Source organism: Balaenoptera acutorostrata, chromosome 9 (genome assembly GCF_949987535.1).
Source record: "Balaenoptera acutorostrata chromosome 9, mBalAcu1.1, whole genome shotgun sequence".
NCBI classification, from domain to species: Eukaryota; Metazoa; Chordata; class Mammalia; order Artiodactyla; family Balaenopteridae; genus Balaenoptera; species Balaenoptera acutorostrata.
This window is the reverse complement of record NC_080072.1, coordinates 2,745,204-2,765,304: the sequence shown is the minus strand read 5'-3', so window position 1 is coordinate 2,765,304 and position 20,101 is coordinate 2,745,204. Positions and strand designations below refer to the sequence as shown.

General features: G+C 54.1%; 1 protein-coding gene across 2 annotated transcripts; it reads right to left on the bottom strand.

Annotated features, from left to right (window-relative positions):
* Window positions 1-254: 254 nt before the first annotated feature.
* On the bottom strand, window positions 255-18,906 carry DHCR7 (7-dehydrocholesterol reductase). Of its 2 annotated transcripts, none has more exons than XM_007171135.2 (9): window positions 18,791-18,906; window positions 13,661-13,790; window positions 11,187-11,290; window positions 10,400-10,622; window positions 8,823-8,913; window positions 7,855-8,068; window positions 5,807-6,011; window positions 5,073-5,204; window positions 255-2,336 (listed from the first exon to the last, which is right to left on the bottom strand). In XM_007171135.2, exons 3-9 carry the CDS (start codon window positions 11,282-11,284, stop codon window positions 1,872-1,874), a joined length of 1,428 nt encoding a protein of 475 aa, XP_007171197.2. In that variant the 5' UTR covers window positions 11,285-11,290; window positions 13,661-13,790; window positions 18,791-18,906; the 3' UTR covers window positions 255-1,871. The 2 variants fall into 2 exon arrangements, with proteins under 2 accessions (XP_007171197.2, XP_007171198.2); XM_007171136.2 differs by lacking the exon at window positions 18,791-18,906 and adding an exon at window positions 18,523-18,667.
* Between the last annotated feature and the right edge of the window lie 1,195 nt (window positions 18,907-20,101).

Here is a 20,101-nt window from a genome sequence, read left to right as displayed (position 1 = left end):
AAACTGGGATTTCTCCCTTTGGCAAACAGAATGGATTCTCACACCCAGCACTAGTGTGCCCCCAACAGAGGGCCAAAGGTGGGGAAAGTGTGGACCCCTCCCCTGAATCCCGTGATCGGTACCCAAAGCTTTGAGGCAGGACCCAAGCGTCTGATCCAAAGTTCCCTGGGCATCCCTTCTACACACCACAAACTGAGCCCTCGTCTATGGCCAGGCCCCATCGGGAGACAAACCACAAAGAAGTCTGAACAGGGCAAGTTTAAAACAGGCACATCTACTTTATTGTGCTTCACAGATAATCACGCTTTTTACAAACTGAAGGTTTCTGGTGACCCTGCGTCCAGCAAGCCTACCGGTGCCACTTTTCCAATAGCATTTGCTCACTTGGTGTCTCTGTGTCACATCTTGGCATTTCTGGCAGTACTCCAAACTTTTCATTCTATTTGTTAACGGTGATCTGTGATCAGGGACCTGTGATGTTACCATGGTCATCGTTTTGGCATTTTTTAGCAATAAAGGCTTTTTTAATCAAGGTGTATACACTGTCTTTTAAGACAATGCTATTTCATACTTAGAAGAGTACAGAATCGTATAAACCAAACTTTTATATGCACTGGGAAGCCAAAAAACTCGTGTGATTCGCTTTATCGTGATAATCGCTTTATTGGGGTGGTCTGGAACCAGACCTGCAATACATCCCAGATACACCTGAATAAAGAATTATTAACTCGACTAGGGCAGTAACATCTAAAGAGAGCTGTCAAGAATACCTGCGGGGACTTCCCTGGTGTGGAGTCATTAAGAATCCACCTGCCAATGCAGAGGACACGGGTTTGAGCCCTGGTCCGGGAAGATCCCACATGTCACGGAGCAACTAACCCCGGGCGCCACAATTACTGAGCCTGCACTCTAGAGCCTGCGAGGCACCACTACTGAAGCCCGCGTGCCACAACTACTGAAGCCACACTGAAGCCCGTGCGCCTAGAACCCGTGCTCCACAGCAAAAGAAGCCACCACAATGAGAAGCCCACGCACCGCAACAAAGAGTAGCCTGGCTCACCACAACTAGAGAAAGCCCTCACACAGCAATGAAGACCCAACACAGCCAAAGATAAATAAGTAAATTGAAAAAAACCCCAAAACAAAACAGAATACCTGCGGGTCAAAGAGCGTGCCCAAGGTAAGAAAACACGTGAAGGGTGTCCCCTCCCCAAGGCTGGGGTTCAGGTCTCCTTGGGGAAGGCTTGGGTGAGGCCCCCGGATGGTGTGGCCGAGTTCTCTGGGTTGCCTGGGCCAAGTCTGTAAAAGAACCAGAACCAGAAGATGCCCGTACTCATGCAGCGGCCCTCAGCGCCCTCTACAGACAAATGTAACGAGGTGCACGTGCAGAGGGGAAAGGTCTGAAGGGCACAGCTCACTACCGCAGAGCAGGTGATGCAGGGTGCACCGGGAGCTGAAAGGCAGTCAGCTGGTAACTGGCACGGCTTACGTGTCCACTTCTACTTTATTTAGCAAGAGTGAGGGCAGGACTGACCACGGGGGCTGGAAGACATCCCGTTCAGTGTCGGACTCCTGCTGTCTGGGCAGCGGGGCGGCTCAGACCCCAGAGAAGAAACAGCGTCATCTGCGAGCAGACCAGGTCATCCTCCCACCCTGGGGACACGGCACAGAGAAAGCCGGTCACCTCTGCTGGCGAGAAGGCCGTCGGCGTAAGCCCCCGGAATTGCGCTCAGGACACGTGCCGGGCTGTTTGCCTTTTACAGGTGGGGACGCGGAGGCTCCTGGGGTGTGGAGCCGAGATGCTGCTGGCCCGGCGGCCCTGACTCCGGCGTCCTCACTGCCCTGCTGGGGGCTCCCCCCGGGCCTGCCCTTTAGAAGATTCCGGGCAGCAGGCGGTAAGGCACGGCAGCTGTGTAGCGCTCCCAGTCCCGGCCGTACTTGCTAGCGCAGCGGTGCTCGTCCCGCAGGCAGCGGTGGGTCAGCAGGACGGCCATGTAGATGATGTAGAAGTAGGGCAGGAGGTGGCCGCCGCCGCAGGCCAGGCAGTACGCCAGGCTGCCCATCAGGTCGCCGGTGTAGTTGAAGTGGCGGGCCACGCCCCAGAAGCCGGACACCAGCAGCTTGCTGTGGTGCTTCTGCTTATCGGCCGACGTGAAGGAACACTCGATGACCTTGGGCTTCCTGCCCCAGATCAGGCAGCGCCCGTCCGTGCGGCGGAAGAGGTCCTTCTGATGGTTGGCCATCCGGAAGATGTAGTAGCCCAGCAGGCCCAGCAGCAGGACGCCCAGGGAGTAGCGGGTGGGCAGCTGCACGGGGTGGTACACCAGGTACAGACCCTGCAGGGCGAGCGGGAGAGGTCAGCGGGCTGAGTGGGGCCGCGGGCTCGGGAGCACGGCCTGGGTTCAAACCCCTGCTGTGCGCCTGACCGGCTGCCCCCGTGCCCTGCCTCGGTTTCCTCTCCTGTAAATAGAAGCACCTGCCTCGGAGGGTTGCTGTGGGATCAGACAAGTAAATATGCAAATGTGCATATCCACCTACTTACCCACCTAGCTACCTCCTATCTATCTACACGTACATACGTACATACACACATATATCATATATAGTATACATATTATATAACAATATTAAAAGTATTATTTGAATATAATATTGTGATGGTTAATTTTATGTGTCACATTGGCTAGGCCATAGGACCCAGACACTTGGTCAAACGTTAGTTGTTACGAAGGTATTTTTTAGATGGGATTAACGTTTCCAATTAGACTGAATGAAGCAGACCACCCTCCACAATGTAGGTGGGCCTCATCTAATAGGTGGAAGGCCCTAAGAATAAATTAACCCCTGGAATAAGAGTGAATTCCACCAGCGGACGGCATTCAGACCCAGCTGCAATACCAACTCTTCCCTGAACCTCCAGCCCACTGGCTGCCCTGAAGATTTTGGACTCGAATGGACCACAGTCACGTAATCAAATAAACACACATACGTGTGTGTGTGTGATCTATTGCTATTGTTTTGCATGCCTGGAAAATGTGTTCACAGAATCAGGGAACCAGTGAGCCTGCAACCAGCCAAGCAGAGGAATGAGTCCAGAGGATCCAGCATGGGGACCGGAGTCCAGAACTCCTGGCCCCCGGCCCAGGGCTCTCTCCCCTCAACCCTGCTCACTCTGCTGTGATCTTCCTGCTTTCCCAGCGCTCCTGCTTCAGGATGCTGCACAGGGAAGTCAGCCAGGTAACGGGGGCCCCTTATCATCGCCTGCAGGATGGGCTGTAACCACCCACCACCTGCCCGTGCACGTCCTGGCCAGCCTACGAGGTCTGTCAGCACCGGTCCTCTCCACTCCTGCACAACCTGTTTAAGGCAGGCCACCGCTAACCACTCAAGTGCCCTAGAACCTGCTCTTTCCCCCACTGCCACACCTCGTCACACTTGCTTACAAAACGAGCGGGTGGGCATCTGGCCAGGCCTTCCAAGCAGTCACCCTACCCAGGAGCCCGCCTGCCATGCAGAGGAAAGCAGGGCTGTTCTCTGTGCGCTGGGAGGGGTGCGGGGGGCTTGACGATGAGGCCTCTCCCCTATTCACCGACAGCCTCAGAACACGGCGGGTGCAGGAACGAAGATGCCCGGCCCTAACAGAAGTGACGTCCGCCCTTTTTCAGAGATGCCCAGGGACGAGCTCAAGGCCCCATCTCCCGGCTGGCAGCCCTACAGAGGTGCAAACCCCGGTCCCTCGGGCTCCGCAGTCGAGGTTTCTACCCTCGACTCTGCAGCGCGTGCTGAGGCTCTCCTGGGGACCCGGGCTGATTCATTACTCGTGGGAACTCTTCCCGGAGCCTGTGCCCCCCAGCCCCCAGCGTCCTCTTCTCGCCTGGAACGCTCCCCTTTTGTAGGCCTCCCACCCGGTGCTGGCCTCGGATCCTCCAGGCTCCAATTGGGCAAGGCTTCCTGCCACCCCCATGTCCTGTGTCCCAGCCATGCTGAACTGTCTCGTGCCTTAAATGTCCCCCTCTGCCCCCCCCCCGATATACTCCCCGCTCTGCCTTTCTGGAATGTTCTTACCCTGACTCATCATTCTGCTCTCAGCCTGGCTGTGGTTGCTCCCAGATGCTCTTGCTGACCCCCACCTGCTGGCTGGGGGCTCCTCCTTGGCCCTCTCTCAGGGGTCAGCACCCCACCTCCTGTCAAGCTCCCCCTCCCCGCACTGGACTGCCTGTGTCAGGGACTTTCCCTCCCCAGCTGTGAGCTCCGAGAGCGCAGGGCCCCCTGCATCTCCTCCACTCTTGCGTGTAGATACTCAAAGCTTAAATGCAAATGACGGTAGGAAAGAAGGCCTCTCATCCTTTCAGCATTAAGATTTGAACACACATGATACAAATACCCACCTCCATCCACCCAGATCCCCCAAATCATTTCTTCTGACCCAAAGTTTACTCCGTATCATCTTCTTCTCTCACTCTTATGGGCTGAGTTGTGTCCCCCAGATTCACATGTTGGAGTCCTGATCCCCAGCACCCCAGAAAGTGACTGTATTTGGAGTTGCATGTCTTTCTTTCAAGAGGTGATGAAGGTAAAATGAGGTTACTGGGGTGGCCCTAATCCCATAGGACTGGTGTCCTTATAAGAAGAGGAGGTCAGGACACAGACACACACAGATGGACGACCCTGTGAGGACACAGGGAGAAGACGGACGTCTACACGCCGAGGAGAGAGGACTCAGGAAGACCAGCCCTGCCCACACCTGGATCTGGGATTCCAGCCTCCAGACGGGGAGACAATGAACCCTGTTGTTTAAGCCGCCTGGTCCGTGGTATTTGTTACAGTGGCCTGTGCTGACTCATGCACTAAGCCTTCTCTTCTTCCTAAAACAGGGGAGCAGCCTCCCTTCTCCAGGTTCTGGCGCCAACCCCCACCCCAAAAAAACAGACACTTGGGTGAGGACAAGGCTCGGCACGTGCTCGGCTGTGTCTGCTCCGAGGGCAGCGCTGGGGGTGCCCGGGGACCTTACGGCTCAGCGTGCTGCTGCGCTGGGCATGCGTCACGGGGGCCTCCCTGCCCCTGCTCCTCACCTGCAACGTGTAGAGGTACGGCAGCCAGACGCAGTCCCCCCAGCCCAGGTACCACCCAAAGTGGTCGTGGCAGATGTCAATGGTTTTCAGGTACCAGGTTTCGTTCCAGAAGAAGTCCAGCACATAGATGGCCTGCAACACAGGAGTGGCCGTGTACGGACCACAGACACTGATGGGGGCCCTCGGGACACCACACTGCAGTGGGGGGGGGGTCACTGGGTGTCCTTGAGCTCCTCTGGTGACGTGCACCACGGGGCTGCTCCTGTACTTCCCGCCATGCTTGGGACATGGTGGGGCGGGAGTCCTTGTCCTCAAAGTCTGCAGTCTGAGATGACACGTTGCCCAGAGAGGGGTGCCCGGCAACACACCAGACGCTGATTCCCAGGGCGGTGGAGCTGGGAGCAGAGAGATGGCTCAGGGTGGACGGGCTCAGGACAGGGTCCTTCCAAGAGACATCAGAGCCGTGTGGCCAGGACCACTGACACACCCGAACCGCGAACAGATGTTCACGTGGGCCACACGAGTCCCCAGGGCCAGTGCAGCACCCGGAAGGTGAGGACACGACTCCTTCGCCTCCCGTTCACTAGCCGGCTCCTCAGAGACACGTGGGAAGGGGGTCGACCCCCTTGTAAAGGCGGCAGATTATGGTCTTTTGAAAACTATCTGGCTTTCAGGCTTCCCCAGCGCCCACCGGGTGTCAGAGCTCCCACCCCCCTGGGCCACAGAGAGGCTACCTGCAGGACGTTGACCAAGACCATGGAGTTGGTCACGTGGCCGTAGAGCTCCTGCTGCTTGGCTGCAAAGGACAGGTTGATGAGGGTCCAGGCGACGATCCCGGGGCGTCCATTGAAGAAGAGCTTGAAGTCAAACCACTTCCCAATTCGGGGGTTAAACTCAACGCCCATCATGTAGTTGTAAAAGAAATTGCCTGTGAATTTGCTTTAAAATACAAAGAACAGATGCGTGTCGTTAACGAGCGCATCTCACAAGTGGCCTACTTGGCTGGCACGGACGCAGGTGCTCAGCCCAGCCTGGGTACCGCAGGCCCAAGAGGGATGAGCCGAGGGGAGACCTGCCGTGAACCGCAGGGAGGCAGCAAGCAGAGGTCGCGTCGGCCTCCCTCTCTCCCCGCAGACTCGGCACTTCACGCCACGTTCACCTCTGGCCCTTGAGCTGCTCGTCTGTTCCAGGGAAGGTGGGGAGATTGTACCTGTGCTTAAGGCTCCCTTGGGCCAGCAGCGCCCAGGGCCCCCCCTCCCCACTCCAGGCCCCCTGGAGGTACAGCACAGGTGAGCTGCCCAACTGGCTCGACCGGACAGAGATTTTATTCTGAAGGACTCACAGGGCATTCGGGTCCCCCGTGGGCAAGTGGAGTCATAAATGATGCCAAGGCAGATGCGAAAAAAAGCACGCTGCTTAGAGCTGGGTGCCTGGCTACAGGGCCCACACCCATCCCTTGCTGGGCAAGTTTAATGTTTCGTTACCCTGGTTACCTGACCCATAGCCCTCTCCAGGAGTGATCAGAGAATCAGAGAATCAGCCACCATAACCCATGTGGAGACCTTCATTAAGTATAACTTGCTGTACATACACAGGGATGTCTGTGCTAGTCAGAGAAACAGATTCTCGTGTCCATTTCCCTCAGTTAGGAGAAGTAGAAAGAAGCCAAATATACAAAGTCTACAATAGGGGATGTGATTATAAAGCAGAGAAAATGATTTCCATGAGTCATAGAAGACCAGCCTCATTATTTGATAAAAAATCACACAAGCTCAAAGTACCACCAACCAAACACATTTCCTAAGAGTTTAGGTGTAACAGTTAAAGGAAACACACTTTATTTCCATTTGGACCCCCAAACTAAAATGTAAGCACCCCGAGAATAAGAATCTTGTTTGCACCTAAAGCCCCACTGCCTACACCTGTCTACAGGAGGAACCCAACAAACATCTCCTGATGAATGGACGGATGGAAGGAGGTGGGGAGGGAGGGATGGGGGGATAAGTGGATGGATGGATAAATGGATGGATGGATGAATGGGCTGGATGAATGGATGAATGGGTGAATGGATGGATACAGGGAGACAGGAAGGGAGAGAGGGAGGGAGGGAGGGGTGGAGGAAGGGATGGGGGATGAATAGATGAGTGGGTGCTTGGATGGGGAGATGGATAGATGAATGGATGGATGGGTGGATGGGTGCACAGGTAGGTAGATGGGTAGGTGGATGGATGGATGAGTTGGATGGGTGGATGGATGGACAGATGGGTGGATGGGTGGGTGGATGAATGCACAAAGAACTGGATATACGGACAGATGAAGGAGAGATGGATGCATGGTTGATAACTATCCAACCCAAGGCTCCATGAGAATGGACACCAATCAGTAGGGCTCTCCCTGGGAAGTTGTTACATTAAAGCCACTGAGAAAACAGGACTCCTCACTAAGACTGTTTCAGGCCACACTGACGTTCCAGAAAAAGAGGTGATGGACTGCCTTCGCCCCCGACCAGAAGCTGCCTTTTCCACCCTCCTGCTCCCTGGCAGCCCTACACAACATAGCTCGGCCACCAAAGATGGACTCGGCCGTCTTCAAGTGCATCCTCCCTAAGGCGGGAGAAGCCACCCAGACACTTGGAAAGGACGCTCCCCAGAGCCCATCAAGTTCCCTTAAGCTCCTCCTTCAGGGATTCTCCATCCTCAGGGCTCTGCAACCCCCCAGCCCAAGGTAACAGAACAAGGCAGCTACTCTCCATCTTGGGCTCGACCGGCCGCTGAGGACGTACCAGTCTCGGGCGTCGGTGGGGAAGAAGTAGCCCTTGACCATGGCGAAGGTGGAGACGGCGTAGCCCAGAATGTTGGCACACCAGAGCAGCGGGATCCAGTTGTCAAAGATGACGGTGGGAGAGAAGCAGGCGAGGAGGTAGCAATTAACAAACCAGAGGAGATGCGTGATGAGCCAGGCTTGCAGGCCGTTGATCTCATACTTGTTGACGATTCCTGCAGAGGGAAGAGGGAAGAGTGGAGGCGTTTCCCCAGCTGTAGCAGCTCCTGGCTCCGGCCCTACCGCCTTTCTGGGCCTCAGCTGCCGGGGTCCCCAGACCCCAGGCTTGCCAGCCAGTCAGCTGCTGCTGCAATTCGGGCCCCTAGGGTCCAAACGCCAGCAGCACACCTCACGCTGTGAGCCGGGGACTAACCACTCCTGCTGGCTGAGCTCCTGGAAGGGTGAGAGGGTGCAGAATGTCCGGAACCAGCCAGAGGCTGAGTCACCAGCCTGCAGCGTGCCGGAGGCTGGGGCTGAGCCACAGCAGAAGCGGACGAGGGTCCCCTAGGGTACCTGGCGGGGGCCCCAGCAGCCTCCCTGAGGGACCGGGTGCTCTCTGTGTGCTGGGGTGGGGTCTCAGTGACTGTGGGGAATGAATGGGCCGGGCAGCCCCAAGGGCCCCTTAACAAAAGCCCCGCCCCACCAGGTGCCCCTGGGGGGCTTGCCGCCGGGGAGACGCTCCGTGAGCCCAGCTACACAGCCAGTGTGGGGCAGGGGGTATTCCGTTCCCTGATTGAGAAGGTGACTTCCCACCTCGAATCTGGGGCGGTCCCGGGGTGTAGAAATTCCCAAGCAAAGTTTTTACTTTGTCGGGGGCAGCCTTTGGGATGGAAGCTGCACAGGGGCAGGGGTGGGGGGAGGCCCCGTGAGATGAAGGGACAGGGCGGAGCTGGCACAGGTGGCGGGGAGCAGGGGCGGAGCCCAGCTTACCTGCGGGAGTCATGGCGCCCTCCTGAACGCCCCCCACGTAGCCCGGCAGAAACTTGTGGCAGAAGTCAGGAAGCAGCATGTACAGAAGCACCTGAGACACAGAGATTTTCAGCTAAATTCCCTGTGAGCTGGAGGGCCTTGCTGTGCTCCGACACAGCCTTGCTTTATTAACCGAGATGATAAATGGGAAGGCACCGAAGGAATGGGAGAAAGCCTACACAGAGCCAGTTATTTCTTCCAGAAGAATTTATAGCTCCGGGAGCTCTGGTTGCAGGCTGACTGCGGGCTTTGAAGGGGGCCCTGAACAGGAAATCCATCAGTACTCAGAGCACCCAAGCCGTCTCCCCACGGGACTCGGCCACTCCCCTCGGGAGAACCCACTAGTTCGCATTCCGTACGACTCCCCCTTTGAAAGTGTTCACCGAAAGTGTTCAGTGCACTCCCAAGCTCGTGCCACCCTCCCCAATGTCTAATTATAGAACAGTTTCACCCCCCTAAAAGGGAACCCCACACCCACAAGCAGTCACTCCCTTCGGCCCCTGCCCACCAGCCCCTGACAACCACTAACCCACTTTCTGTCTCTATGGATTTGCCTATCCTGGACTTTTCATATAAACAGAATCAGACAGGATTTGTCCCTTTGTAGCTAATTTCTTTCACTGAGCGTCATGTTCTGAAGGTCCATCCACGCTGTAGCCTGTGTCAGACCTTCATTCCTTTTTATGGCAGAACACCATTCCACCACGTGGATGGATCACGTCGTGTGTATCCATATCTGTCGATGGACATGTGGGTTGTTTCTGCCTTTAGGCTACTGTGACTCTCGCTGCTCTGAATCACTTTTTACCCAAAGGGACCAAGAGACCTGAAATGAGAGGGAATCTGAAGCCCAAAAGCTGGGAATGTGGGGAGAAACAGCTAGTAGTGGTCAAAGCCTTCCTTCAGGACAGGAAACCCCAGGGCGGGGAGGGGGGGCATCTCACAGCACCGTTTCCCTAGAAACCTCCTGGGTTCAGATAATAAACACCGCCTGTTCACCAAGTTCATGGTGCAGACAGCCTTCTGATGAACTCCTTCTGGTTGGGAGGCCAGTGGGGTCACAGCAGAGCCAAGGCTGTCCTTGGACAGGTCTGTGCAACCACCTGCTGGGGACACAGCCTTGGCTTTGCTGAGACCGAGAGCGGCCCTCTGGGGCTGGGTGCTCCTTCCCACAGGCAACCCTAGGATAAGCTTCCCATTGTGCACGGGGCTTCCCTGGTGGGCCACGCCCTCACACGTTCCCACGGGGTCTTGCTTCCTGCTCAGCAGGTCCCTGCAGGGCTGGGCACACCCCTGAACCTCGAGGAGGCTCAACGGAAAGCGAGTCGGACACTGAAATGCCACCAGGCGCCCTTGATCCGAAGACAAAGCTAAGTCCGTCAGGCTGCAGGTGATCCCCTGCTGGGTCCCGGGCACGAGGATGCCGGTGTGAGCCAGGACCCCATCCCTGACAAGGGGCCAGGACTATCCCGGCGGGAGGGGATGCTCTTGCACAGGCAGAGCCCCGCCCATGGCGGCCGGCGGCCGGGAGGGCTGACCTGGAACGTGACCCATGCCACGTAGATCTGGGCCGCTTTCGTTGTCACAGGTGGCGTCTTGGCCCAGATGTCCGAGAGTCGAGCCCGCCCGGTGGCGATGTCCGCCAAGGGGGCCGTCAGGGAGCAGCTGTACTGGTCGCAGGCCATGATGAAATAGTACACGATGAAGGGTGCAAACAGCAGCAGGAAGATGACGCTGGCCAAGGAAAACCAGTCCACCTCCCTGTGGGGCAGACGGACGGCAGGAGGTCACGTGGGGCCCTCCTGACCCTCTGACCTGACGCACGGGATGCTCTGCTCCACGTGCAAACCCGCCAGCACTTCCCGAGAGAAGGCAGTGCAAAGGCCCCCACTGCCTGGGGAGGGCACCCCACCTGCAGGCTCCACTGCAAGCAGTCTGAAGGCCGACAGACCCGTGGGCACCCCCAGAGAGCCCAGGGCCCAGGACACAAAAGGCAGAAGGCCTTTCACAACCCAGCTGGCCAGAGGCTTCCCGTTCCGGGCCACGGGGGACATTCACCAAGTCCCCAGCACCCTACGGCTCGACAACCATGACCCCCATGTGCTACACAGTGAGGGCGGTACGAGGGCACCAGCTGTCCTTGGAATCAGTTTTTAGTTTCTTCTTCTTGTAATTCCTCACTCTCTAAAAGGGGAAACTGCTACTAATGACAGTCTTGCTGATAAAAAGAATTTTTTAAATAGGTTCACGAAATCCCAAAGGCTGGCAACCTCTCACTGAGATCCCACTTTACTTTCTAGCTGGGAAGATGGGTGAGAGCCTTACCAGGCACGGCCCCACTGCCCCTGGGTCGCAGCCTTGCCGAAGGTGATGTTGCCAGGACTCTTGGTTTGGGGATCGTTGGACTGCGGTTTTGCAGCCATTGGGCCCTGAGGGAAGGAGACACCCCGTTCAGATCGTCCCGTGACAAACGGACACTGCACCTCCCTGCCACTGTTCACAGGCCCCACAGGGCTGGTCTCCTTCATTCACCTACTCTTTATCTTGTCCTGGATGGGAGATTCCAGGCAGGGAAGAGATCAGTGCATCTTAGACTCACTCCTGGAACCCACAATAACCTCCCACATGGCCCTACTTCTGCTCTTGCTTGTCTCAATTCATTTTCCAACGACAGCAGAACATCCTTCTTACTACGTGAACCCGGACGCCTGTGGCTCAGAACCCTCCCACAATGTGCTCCTGCCTCCCCTCCTCCCCACTCTCCCTTCATGCCCTCTGCTCCAGGCCCAAGGAGGTCTCTACTGATCCTTTTTTTAAAAAATTTTATTTATTTATATTTTATAAGCAGGTTCTTATTAGTTATCTACTTTATACATATTAGTGTATACATGTCAATCCCAATCTCCCAGTTCATCACACCACCACCACTACCCCCACCTCCCCTGCCACTTTCCCCCCTTGGTGTCCGTACGTTTGTTCTCTACATCGGTGTCTCTATTTCTGCTTTGCAAACCGGTTCATCTGTACCATTTTTCTAGATTTCCCTACCGATCCTTAAATGTGGTCTATCTTGTTCATGACACCTGCTACTTCTCAGCTTAGAACACGCTTTACAGGTCTCCTCATTCAGGTCTCATATAAAATGTCCCCTCCTCAGTATATGACTTTTTATTTTTCCTGGAGTTAATGGTTGCCTCACTTTTTCCATTTGCTGAGGTTTCTATGCATCTATCACTAATTTTCTTTTCTGAATGCTCTAACAGAGCTATCATACATATTAATAATTTTTCTACATACTCCAACACAATTTATCATTTTCATTCCTCTCTCCCATCCATAGCCACTCATCTTGTACCAACATACAAGCCAACCAGTAGTCATAATATGGGGGAAGCAGTGACATCCCCACGTCTAGAACAAGTTCACAATTGTCAAGGTTCAAAATATCAGGCATTAAAAAAAAGATGATCTTAAAAGCTTTCAGAAAAAATCCAGGATTAAGAATCATGCTAGCAGCAAGCTGGATTCTAGAAAACAAGGGTGGAAAACTTAAAATACTGAAGGAAACTTTTTTCAACCTACAATTCTATTCCCAGGTTAACTATTATTCAGAGAAGACACAGGATCCAAGAAAGCTGCTAAAGAAATGCCCAGTGAAAGGACAAGAGGAAGTCCCAAGATAACAGCTGTGCAGTGGACCAGACAGTAACCAGTCCACACTGGCACAAGATGGACGGCTACAGGGGTGAGGGAGGAATGGAAATGACACATTTTGTTGTGTTAGAGTGTGTAGAAAAATCACTGATATGTATGCTGGCTCAGTTACAACATGCAGAAAAAAAATTAGTGATAGATACATAGAAACCTGAGTATATGGAAAAAGTGAGGCAACCATTAACTCCAGAAAGATTAAAAAGCCATACAAAGGGGGAAAAAAACCCAAACCATAATGATAGTACATTACTTGGCTTAACAGTAAGTAATAATAACTTTGCCAGAACCATGTAAACTCTGATTATTGACTGACTACTAGATGTATAGAAGGAAACGTGTAAAGTTGGCAGTGCTGAAAGGAAATCGTTTAGATAGAAGCAGGTAAAAACAACACAGAAGTAGCTAAGAGAATGAAAAGTATTTGCTTCTGGGAAGTGAGACTATGAGTTACGGAACTGTTCATTTTATATATAAGCCTCTTAACGCTGATTTTATTCTAAATGCGAACATGAATTACTTTAATACAACTGTATATTCATTTACAATTTTTCAATAATGAAAACTACAGCCACATCACTTAATTTAATTTACACAGGTTAGTTTATGGAGCATCTATGATGTACAAAGCAGGTTGAAGAGTTCTTTATGGGCGGGGACCACCCATCTTTACAGCCCCAAAACACAGAATACCAAGCCTGGTACATAGTAGCTACTCTGATCTAACATTCTGGAAAATTGCAAAAGGGCCAGAAATGTATAGGCTGAGAACTAAATGTGGAAAGCCAAAAGGAAGCAGCGTATCTTCTAGGGATTAAAACAAGCCCAAATAATTATTCTGAGCTTATAATAGCGTTCATTCACCTCTCTGTCATAAGCACTGAATTTTTAATAAAGGTGTAAGTAACATCCTTGGCAGCAGATGGCTGAAAATAGGGCACAGGGTGGTATTCTGGATGTAATTTATTTTTTTGCTAAGAATCAGACAAGAATTGATACCGAGAGCTGATGGACCAGCTGCCTTTACTTTTCCAAAGCTGAAAAGTCACTGCCTTTGCCCAGGAGCAGCGGTGCTGAGACGGACTTACCTCCAACCTCTTACCAAGCGGTTTCACGGCAGAACGCAGGTTTTCCTTCGTGAACTGCCCCCTTTCAAGTCGCTAGATTCCCACGCTCCACAAGGCCTGCTTGATCCTTTTCAACCCGCTGAACAAAGTCCTGCAGGGGACACGAAGAGACAGGGAGACACAGGGAGATAAGGACCCAAATGATATTTTCTTGAGGCCCACCGTTGGAACCAAGTGAAAGGCACAAGCTCAGCGCCCAGGGGTTCAAAAGCACAAGAGGCCCCATGAGTGGGGATCCCCCAGGATAAGGCAATCTTATCACGCAGCTTCTCTGCCTAGCACCCACACTGTCTGCCAAAGAGTAAGCACTGATTAACAACGGGCAGAGCTGGATGGAGGGCTTCATGGAGGAGTTGTCTTGCAGATGAGCCTTAACACGGCAGACACAGAGCTGGTGAACAGCAATGAGCCAAAGCTGGCTTCTTTGCAGACTCACACCAGGCAGCGCACGTGCCTCTGAACCGTTTCTACCAGCCATTTGTGCCATCGACCTGGATCAAGCCCCGCTAGAGCTTGCACAATCCCACCGCACGTTGTTCTAGGAGCCAGTGAGATCCCAAGAATACAGGACATCACTGACAGTAATCTGGGCTCGGAGGCTGGTTCTCAGCAGACTTACTGGACCCGTGACCTTCCTGAGTGTCTTGGGGTATCAAAGCCCCCCCCCACACACAGAAACACACACGAGGTTCTGCACTTGTTAAAGCTGGATAAAGGAGGTTTCGTGTCCACACCCAGGAAGGAGCCAGGGAAATGCCTGGGGGCTTTCTGGCACCCTGGTCGGCTCCGTGGACCAGATTTTGAGTTCCACAGGCCAAAGACAAAGGGACGTTTCTCCTGAGGGTTTGGGATGATGTAATGTAAGTACCTGACAGTAAGCACGCATTTCAAAAGCCATCCATCTTGAATAAACACACAGCCACCAACAGAACCACCAGATAAGGACCAAGGCGCCCCCCAACCCACGAGGGGCCCTCATCCAGGAAGTCCGGGGTAACCTAGCGACTGACAGCTTGAGTAACCGCCCTGCTCCCTTCCCACACCCTAATTCCTGTTCCTATGCGTTAAATTCACCAATAAAGAGTGACCCCGTGAAACCCTAGACACCCCGCCCTCACGCCCTCATAAAGGCAGAGCCCAGCCCCACACCCTCTTTCTACCCACAATCTGGCTGCGTGTACCCACAGGACCTGTGAGCAATAAATCTCGTTCCTCAACGTTCCATGATGGTTTTTGCCGAAGGCGTCCTGCAATCATAATAAGAACCTCAAGGGCCAGTCTGGCCGCTACATGGCCCCGGCGGGGGAGACGTCTGTGGGCTCCTCACAGCAAAGCAGTCCGGGTGAGTGCCTCCAATGTTCTATAGCTGAGAACATCACCATCGACAGCTCGGGGCCCACACAACAGAAGGCTTAAGCCCCGTGGCAGTTCTTTCGGCATCTTGAGCGTTTGCTATTTGGAGACGCATCAGAGACCCAGGACCATGGCAGGGATGGGATGGCATGGCGAACCCCCAGGAGGCCCAGATGTCACCCTCAAGGCTGCAAGTTCTCCGCTAGGCTTGGTTTCCTCATCCGCAAAGTAACTTACGCTGTCAGGTAAATGAGGTCACGGGGCCAAGCGCTCAGGGCCCCACCCAAGCCCCATGAGAGTCCGCCCCAGAGAGTCGGCTACTGCCGACACCGCCACCAGCACCACCCAGGCCTCAGGAAGGCTCAGCGGGGCTCACGCAGGGCATCGGGGTGAAGTCTGGCCTGGCAGAGGTCTAAGGGGGATGCACCTGCAAGGTTCTGTTACCCACTGCACAAGTCATCACTCCTCAACGTAGTGGCTTAAAACAACAATCTTTCGGGACTTCCCTGGCGGTCCAGCGGTTAGGACTCCATGCTGTCACTGCTAAGGGCACAGGTTCAATCCCCAGTCGGGGAACTAAGATCCCACAAGCTGAGGGGTGCGGCCAAAACAAAACAAACAAACAGTCTTTCGTCCTCTTTCATTGTTCCCATGGGTTGGGCACCTGGGGAGGCTGGCTAAGTAGCTATGGCCTGGGGTGTCCCGGAGCAGCGGTTCATCACGTGCTCACTCGGTGTGGGCTAGCTCGGGCTTCCTCCCAGCATGGCGGACTCAAGGCAGTGGGAGGAGGTGCCCAAGCTGCCTTTTCTGCCCCGCGGCAGCCCAGCACATTCATCTGGCTATGCTGAGTCACAAGCCCACCAGCTTTCAAGGGGAGGGGAAGCAGGCTCTGACTCCTGATGGGGAAGCAGCATGGTATTCAAAGAACGTGAGATATTGGATGATACAACCTATCACAGGTGGCGACTATTTATTGAGCATCTACCAACTCCAAGCACCCATTAGCTCATAGAATTCCCACCCCAATCCTGGAGAGTTGCCGCCATTAGGCCCATTTTACAGATGAGGGGGTTGAGGCGAGGAAAGCAGAGCAAGTTGCTAGCACAGACCTACAGGGACGGAGCTGGGTCTGTGGGCACGCCACCCTCTGTGACACACTTGGGAGGCTGTAGAGTAAAATTCAGAGTAGTGATGACAATAGCCAATCTTTCTGAGTGCTGTGCTGGGTACTATCCTAACATACATACAGAAACATTTAGTTGGAATGCTATCGGAACAGCAGGGGTTCTGTTTTGGAAATTTGTTAGTCCAAGGAGTGGTAGACACTGAAAAATACAGACATGCCCCAACTTGGACTTAAAGGAATGATACAATTCAGAACCAGTGAGAGCTGGGCAGCTGCTCTCCTGGTGGGAGAACAGTTTCAGAGGCCAGGTAGACCTTCAGGTTGACCCAGCATTTACTTGTACGACTTTATCCTGGGACATATACAGATGGCTGTGTAAACCCACAGGTGCGAGAAACACTGACACACCGGTACAGTGGAATACTCAGCAACTGTTAAAAAGAATGAGCTTAACATGGAAAAAAGTTCCCTGGTATGTTACAGCACAAGGGCAAGCTGCAAGACGGTCTATCACTAAAAAGCTATTCAAAAAGCCGTGCACCAAAACCCTCAGTAGTGTGGGATATCCACGTGGGCTTTTTCTCCACCCTTTTCCTAGTTTTTCTAGCGGACACTTGTATAATAAAATAATTTAACAACGATGAAATGAGTTGTTGTAACAGCTCTTGGAGTCCTTAGATCCACAATCCTGGGAACACCTGTGGCTCTCTCCGGGGTCAGGGAGGTCATCTGCTCTCAAGGCATAGGGGAGTGATTTCGGGGGTCATTCTTGGGTTTACCTGAAGCTTTTTTGCATCCCCCCGGCCCTCTGCCAATGGTGCGGTCACTCCCTCAACTGGCACGTGCAATTCACAAGCCTCAACTGCCAAATGCAGAGGCTGCTCTTGGCTCTTTCCAGTGCTTGGCACTGGACAGCTCTGGCCTGGCTTCCCTGGGGAGGGTTGAGGTCCTGGCTGGGGCACGGCCACCCGCTCCAAGGGCACTTCTGAGGCCTCCAGAAATACGTGTGAGCCCTGGAAGGAAATTCCAGAAACACTGACCTCTAATTCTAAAGGGTAAACTGCAGCTTTGACTGCAGATACAGGGTTTCTGTTTTTTGAAAGTTGCAAAATATACGCTCACTGTAACACCATCACTGCAACATAAGTTTGAAAGTCAGACAACAAATCCCCTCAGTCCAGCCCCTGGAGTCACTGAATTTTGCTGCATATTCTCCGGATTGTCTCACGAGCTACTTGTCACACGATACACACCCACTCTCCCTCCTTTTTTTCCCCCAAGATTTGTTTACCTCTAAATTCTTTTCTAAGTTCGCTTCTTCACTTTCTCTGATCTTAGAAAGCAGCTTTCTACTAGGTAGGTCTGCTACATAAATAGGTAGATCTGCTGCATAAATCTGCCACTTTTTATTTTTAGCAGCAGTTACATAAAAGGATTTTGTGGGAAGTTTTCCAAGAATTAATTGTGCATGGTTGTTTCTGGGTTTCTGCCTGGCAAACCGTCCTGGTTTTTGAGTGGCGCGTGTCCTGCAGGTGGGGTAACTCCATCCTCCTCAGGCCTGATCCTGCCGCCTTCCTCGGGACCTTCAGGGTGCCTGGGGCTGCTCAACCACCACCTGGCCTCTGCAAACCCCAAGCTTCTCAGCTTCTCATCCCCACCCCCACCCCCCCAACTAAATGCAGGCATTGCCGATAGGGCTTTTCCCCCAAAACCAAAGTCATGTCGCCGGTATCTCTGGGTTTGAACCCCGGCTCTGCCGCTAAGTACACGACTCTACCTGTCACTTCACCTCTCGGGAGCCTCAGTCTCCTCATCTGTAAGATGGGGGCGATGCCAAGTACACAGGTTGTTCTGAGAATTAAGGTCAAAGCACCCAGCCCAGTGCCGGACACTCAGGAAACACCCAGTAAATGAGAGGTCTCACACACCACTTTTGATAAACACGATTCCTCATTTCCAACTTTCCTGTCTCCTTTCTTTACCTTTTGTCGGGAATCTCACCAGAGCAATTCCTACCCTTAAAAACCTTTTTCATAAAATTATAAAATGTCCAGCAAAGAGGCAATACATCATTATTTAAGTTAGTCGGGAAGGCTGGAAAAGAAAAGAGGGCGCGTTTGGTCTTTTGTGAGCACTCCCTGCCCTGCCCGCCGTGCATCGACCCCCCCCTCCCCCCACCCCATTAATCTATTCCTAGTAAAGCAATTCAGAGTCTCCTGCTACCTGCTCCCACCTTCTCGGTGAGCAAAGACAAATTATCCGCATTCCCTCAACAGAAAACTGCATCCGCTCACGCGGGGCACCCGAGGAAGGAACCGGCCCACCCGGCCCAGGAAGCACCCACCTGGCTCCGCCCCGCCCCGGCTCCCCCGGGATCTCCCGACCACCGGGGTACGGAGCATCTCCGAAAGGCCGTCTTCGGGTGGCCAACCTGCGCCCCTAGATCTCCGGCCTCTGCCCAGCTGAGCACGCATCTCCTCCTCGCCAGAGCACTAGCCCCCCTCCACGCTCCTGCGCGCACCCATCCCACCCCTGACCTGCGCACGCCCCCGGATCTGCTCGCCCCCCGCGCCCCTGCGCGCGTCTCACACTTGCGCAGCTGGCCCGCTTACCTGAGCGGCAGTCTCCGCGCACGGCTCCGCACCCGCTACTACCCGTGCGCTCCAAGCCGGTCGCCCCAGGATGTGGCGTAATGGCAGATGACCAATCGGAGACGGGCCCTGTGAGGCCCGGCGCCCTCGCGCCCCGCGATTGGCCGCGGCGCTGCGCCCCACCCCCTGAGCTGACTCCGGGCCACCGCGCGCTCCACTCGGCAGCCGCGGGGCGTGAGACTGACGGCTGAGGGCCCGCCCCGCGCACAGCCTCCCTAAGGGCCGGGGAACCCCGCCCAGGCCGGGGGGCCGGGGGGCTGGGGGAGGGGGTTCGTCCCCACCGGTGGTCGTAGGCAAGCGGCTTAGCTCCCCAGCCTCAGTTTCCTCTTCTGCCAATGGGGCTTCAAAGGCGCGCAGCCCACGCTGAGCCTGTGGTGTACAGATTGCCGGGTCCACAACAACCCACGAAACAGACTAAAATCCCTGCTCTTGGGGCGCACGCGCGGTAGTGGTGGTGTGTAATCAATAAACAATCAGGTAGGCATATAGGGTGTCAGATGGTGGAAAGTGGTGTGGAGAAGCTCAAAGCAGGGTGTGTGGGTAGCAGTTTTATTCAGGGGTGTCAGGGAGAGCCCGCGGCTAGGAGGCCATCACAGGCCTTCCCCAGGAAGGGAGCGGGAGGTGGAGTTTAGCGGGGGGCTCACAGTGTGCAGAGCTGGGCGGAGAGAGAAGTTGAGTGGGGATGCGAGCCCGCAGCTTAGGTCAACCACGTGGGGAAGCCCCCTAATAAGAGAGACCCTCACAGTTGTCCCCTGGGCAGTGATAAGAGAAATGTTCACAGGTCAAGGTCTGCGGGAGTCATTCCGGCTTGTACGTGGTTCAACCTGAACTTCAGGCTCACCAAAACAGCCTGCTTGTGGCCTATTAAACGTGCGGTGTACATCTGCTTTAACCATTAAAGAAGAGAATGCGTTTAAAAACTCAAAAGGGAGTGACTGTGGTTCAGGCATTTGAAATGGATCTGGGTGGCCATTGTGGACGTGGTTTCAGGCATGTTCCTACATCACTGAGAGCCTGAATTTTCTGAACTGTGCCAGCCTCAAGGACACCACCAGCTGTTCTCAGAACAATAGCTGCTGGCTGCCAGCCGTAACCTTGAAAGGCTCAAGGTCTCCTCTTGTAACTATGCAACCATGTTGGACCCCAACCAATCCTTGCTTAACAAGCACTCTTACTTCTTGCCAACTGCAATTTCGATTCTTGACAAACAACTTTTCTCATTTTGGGGGGTTTCGCCTTTAGAAGCCTCTCCCATTTTGTAGTTTTAATCGC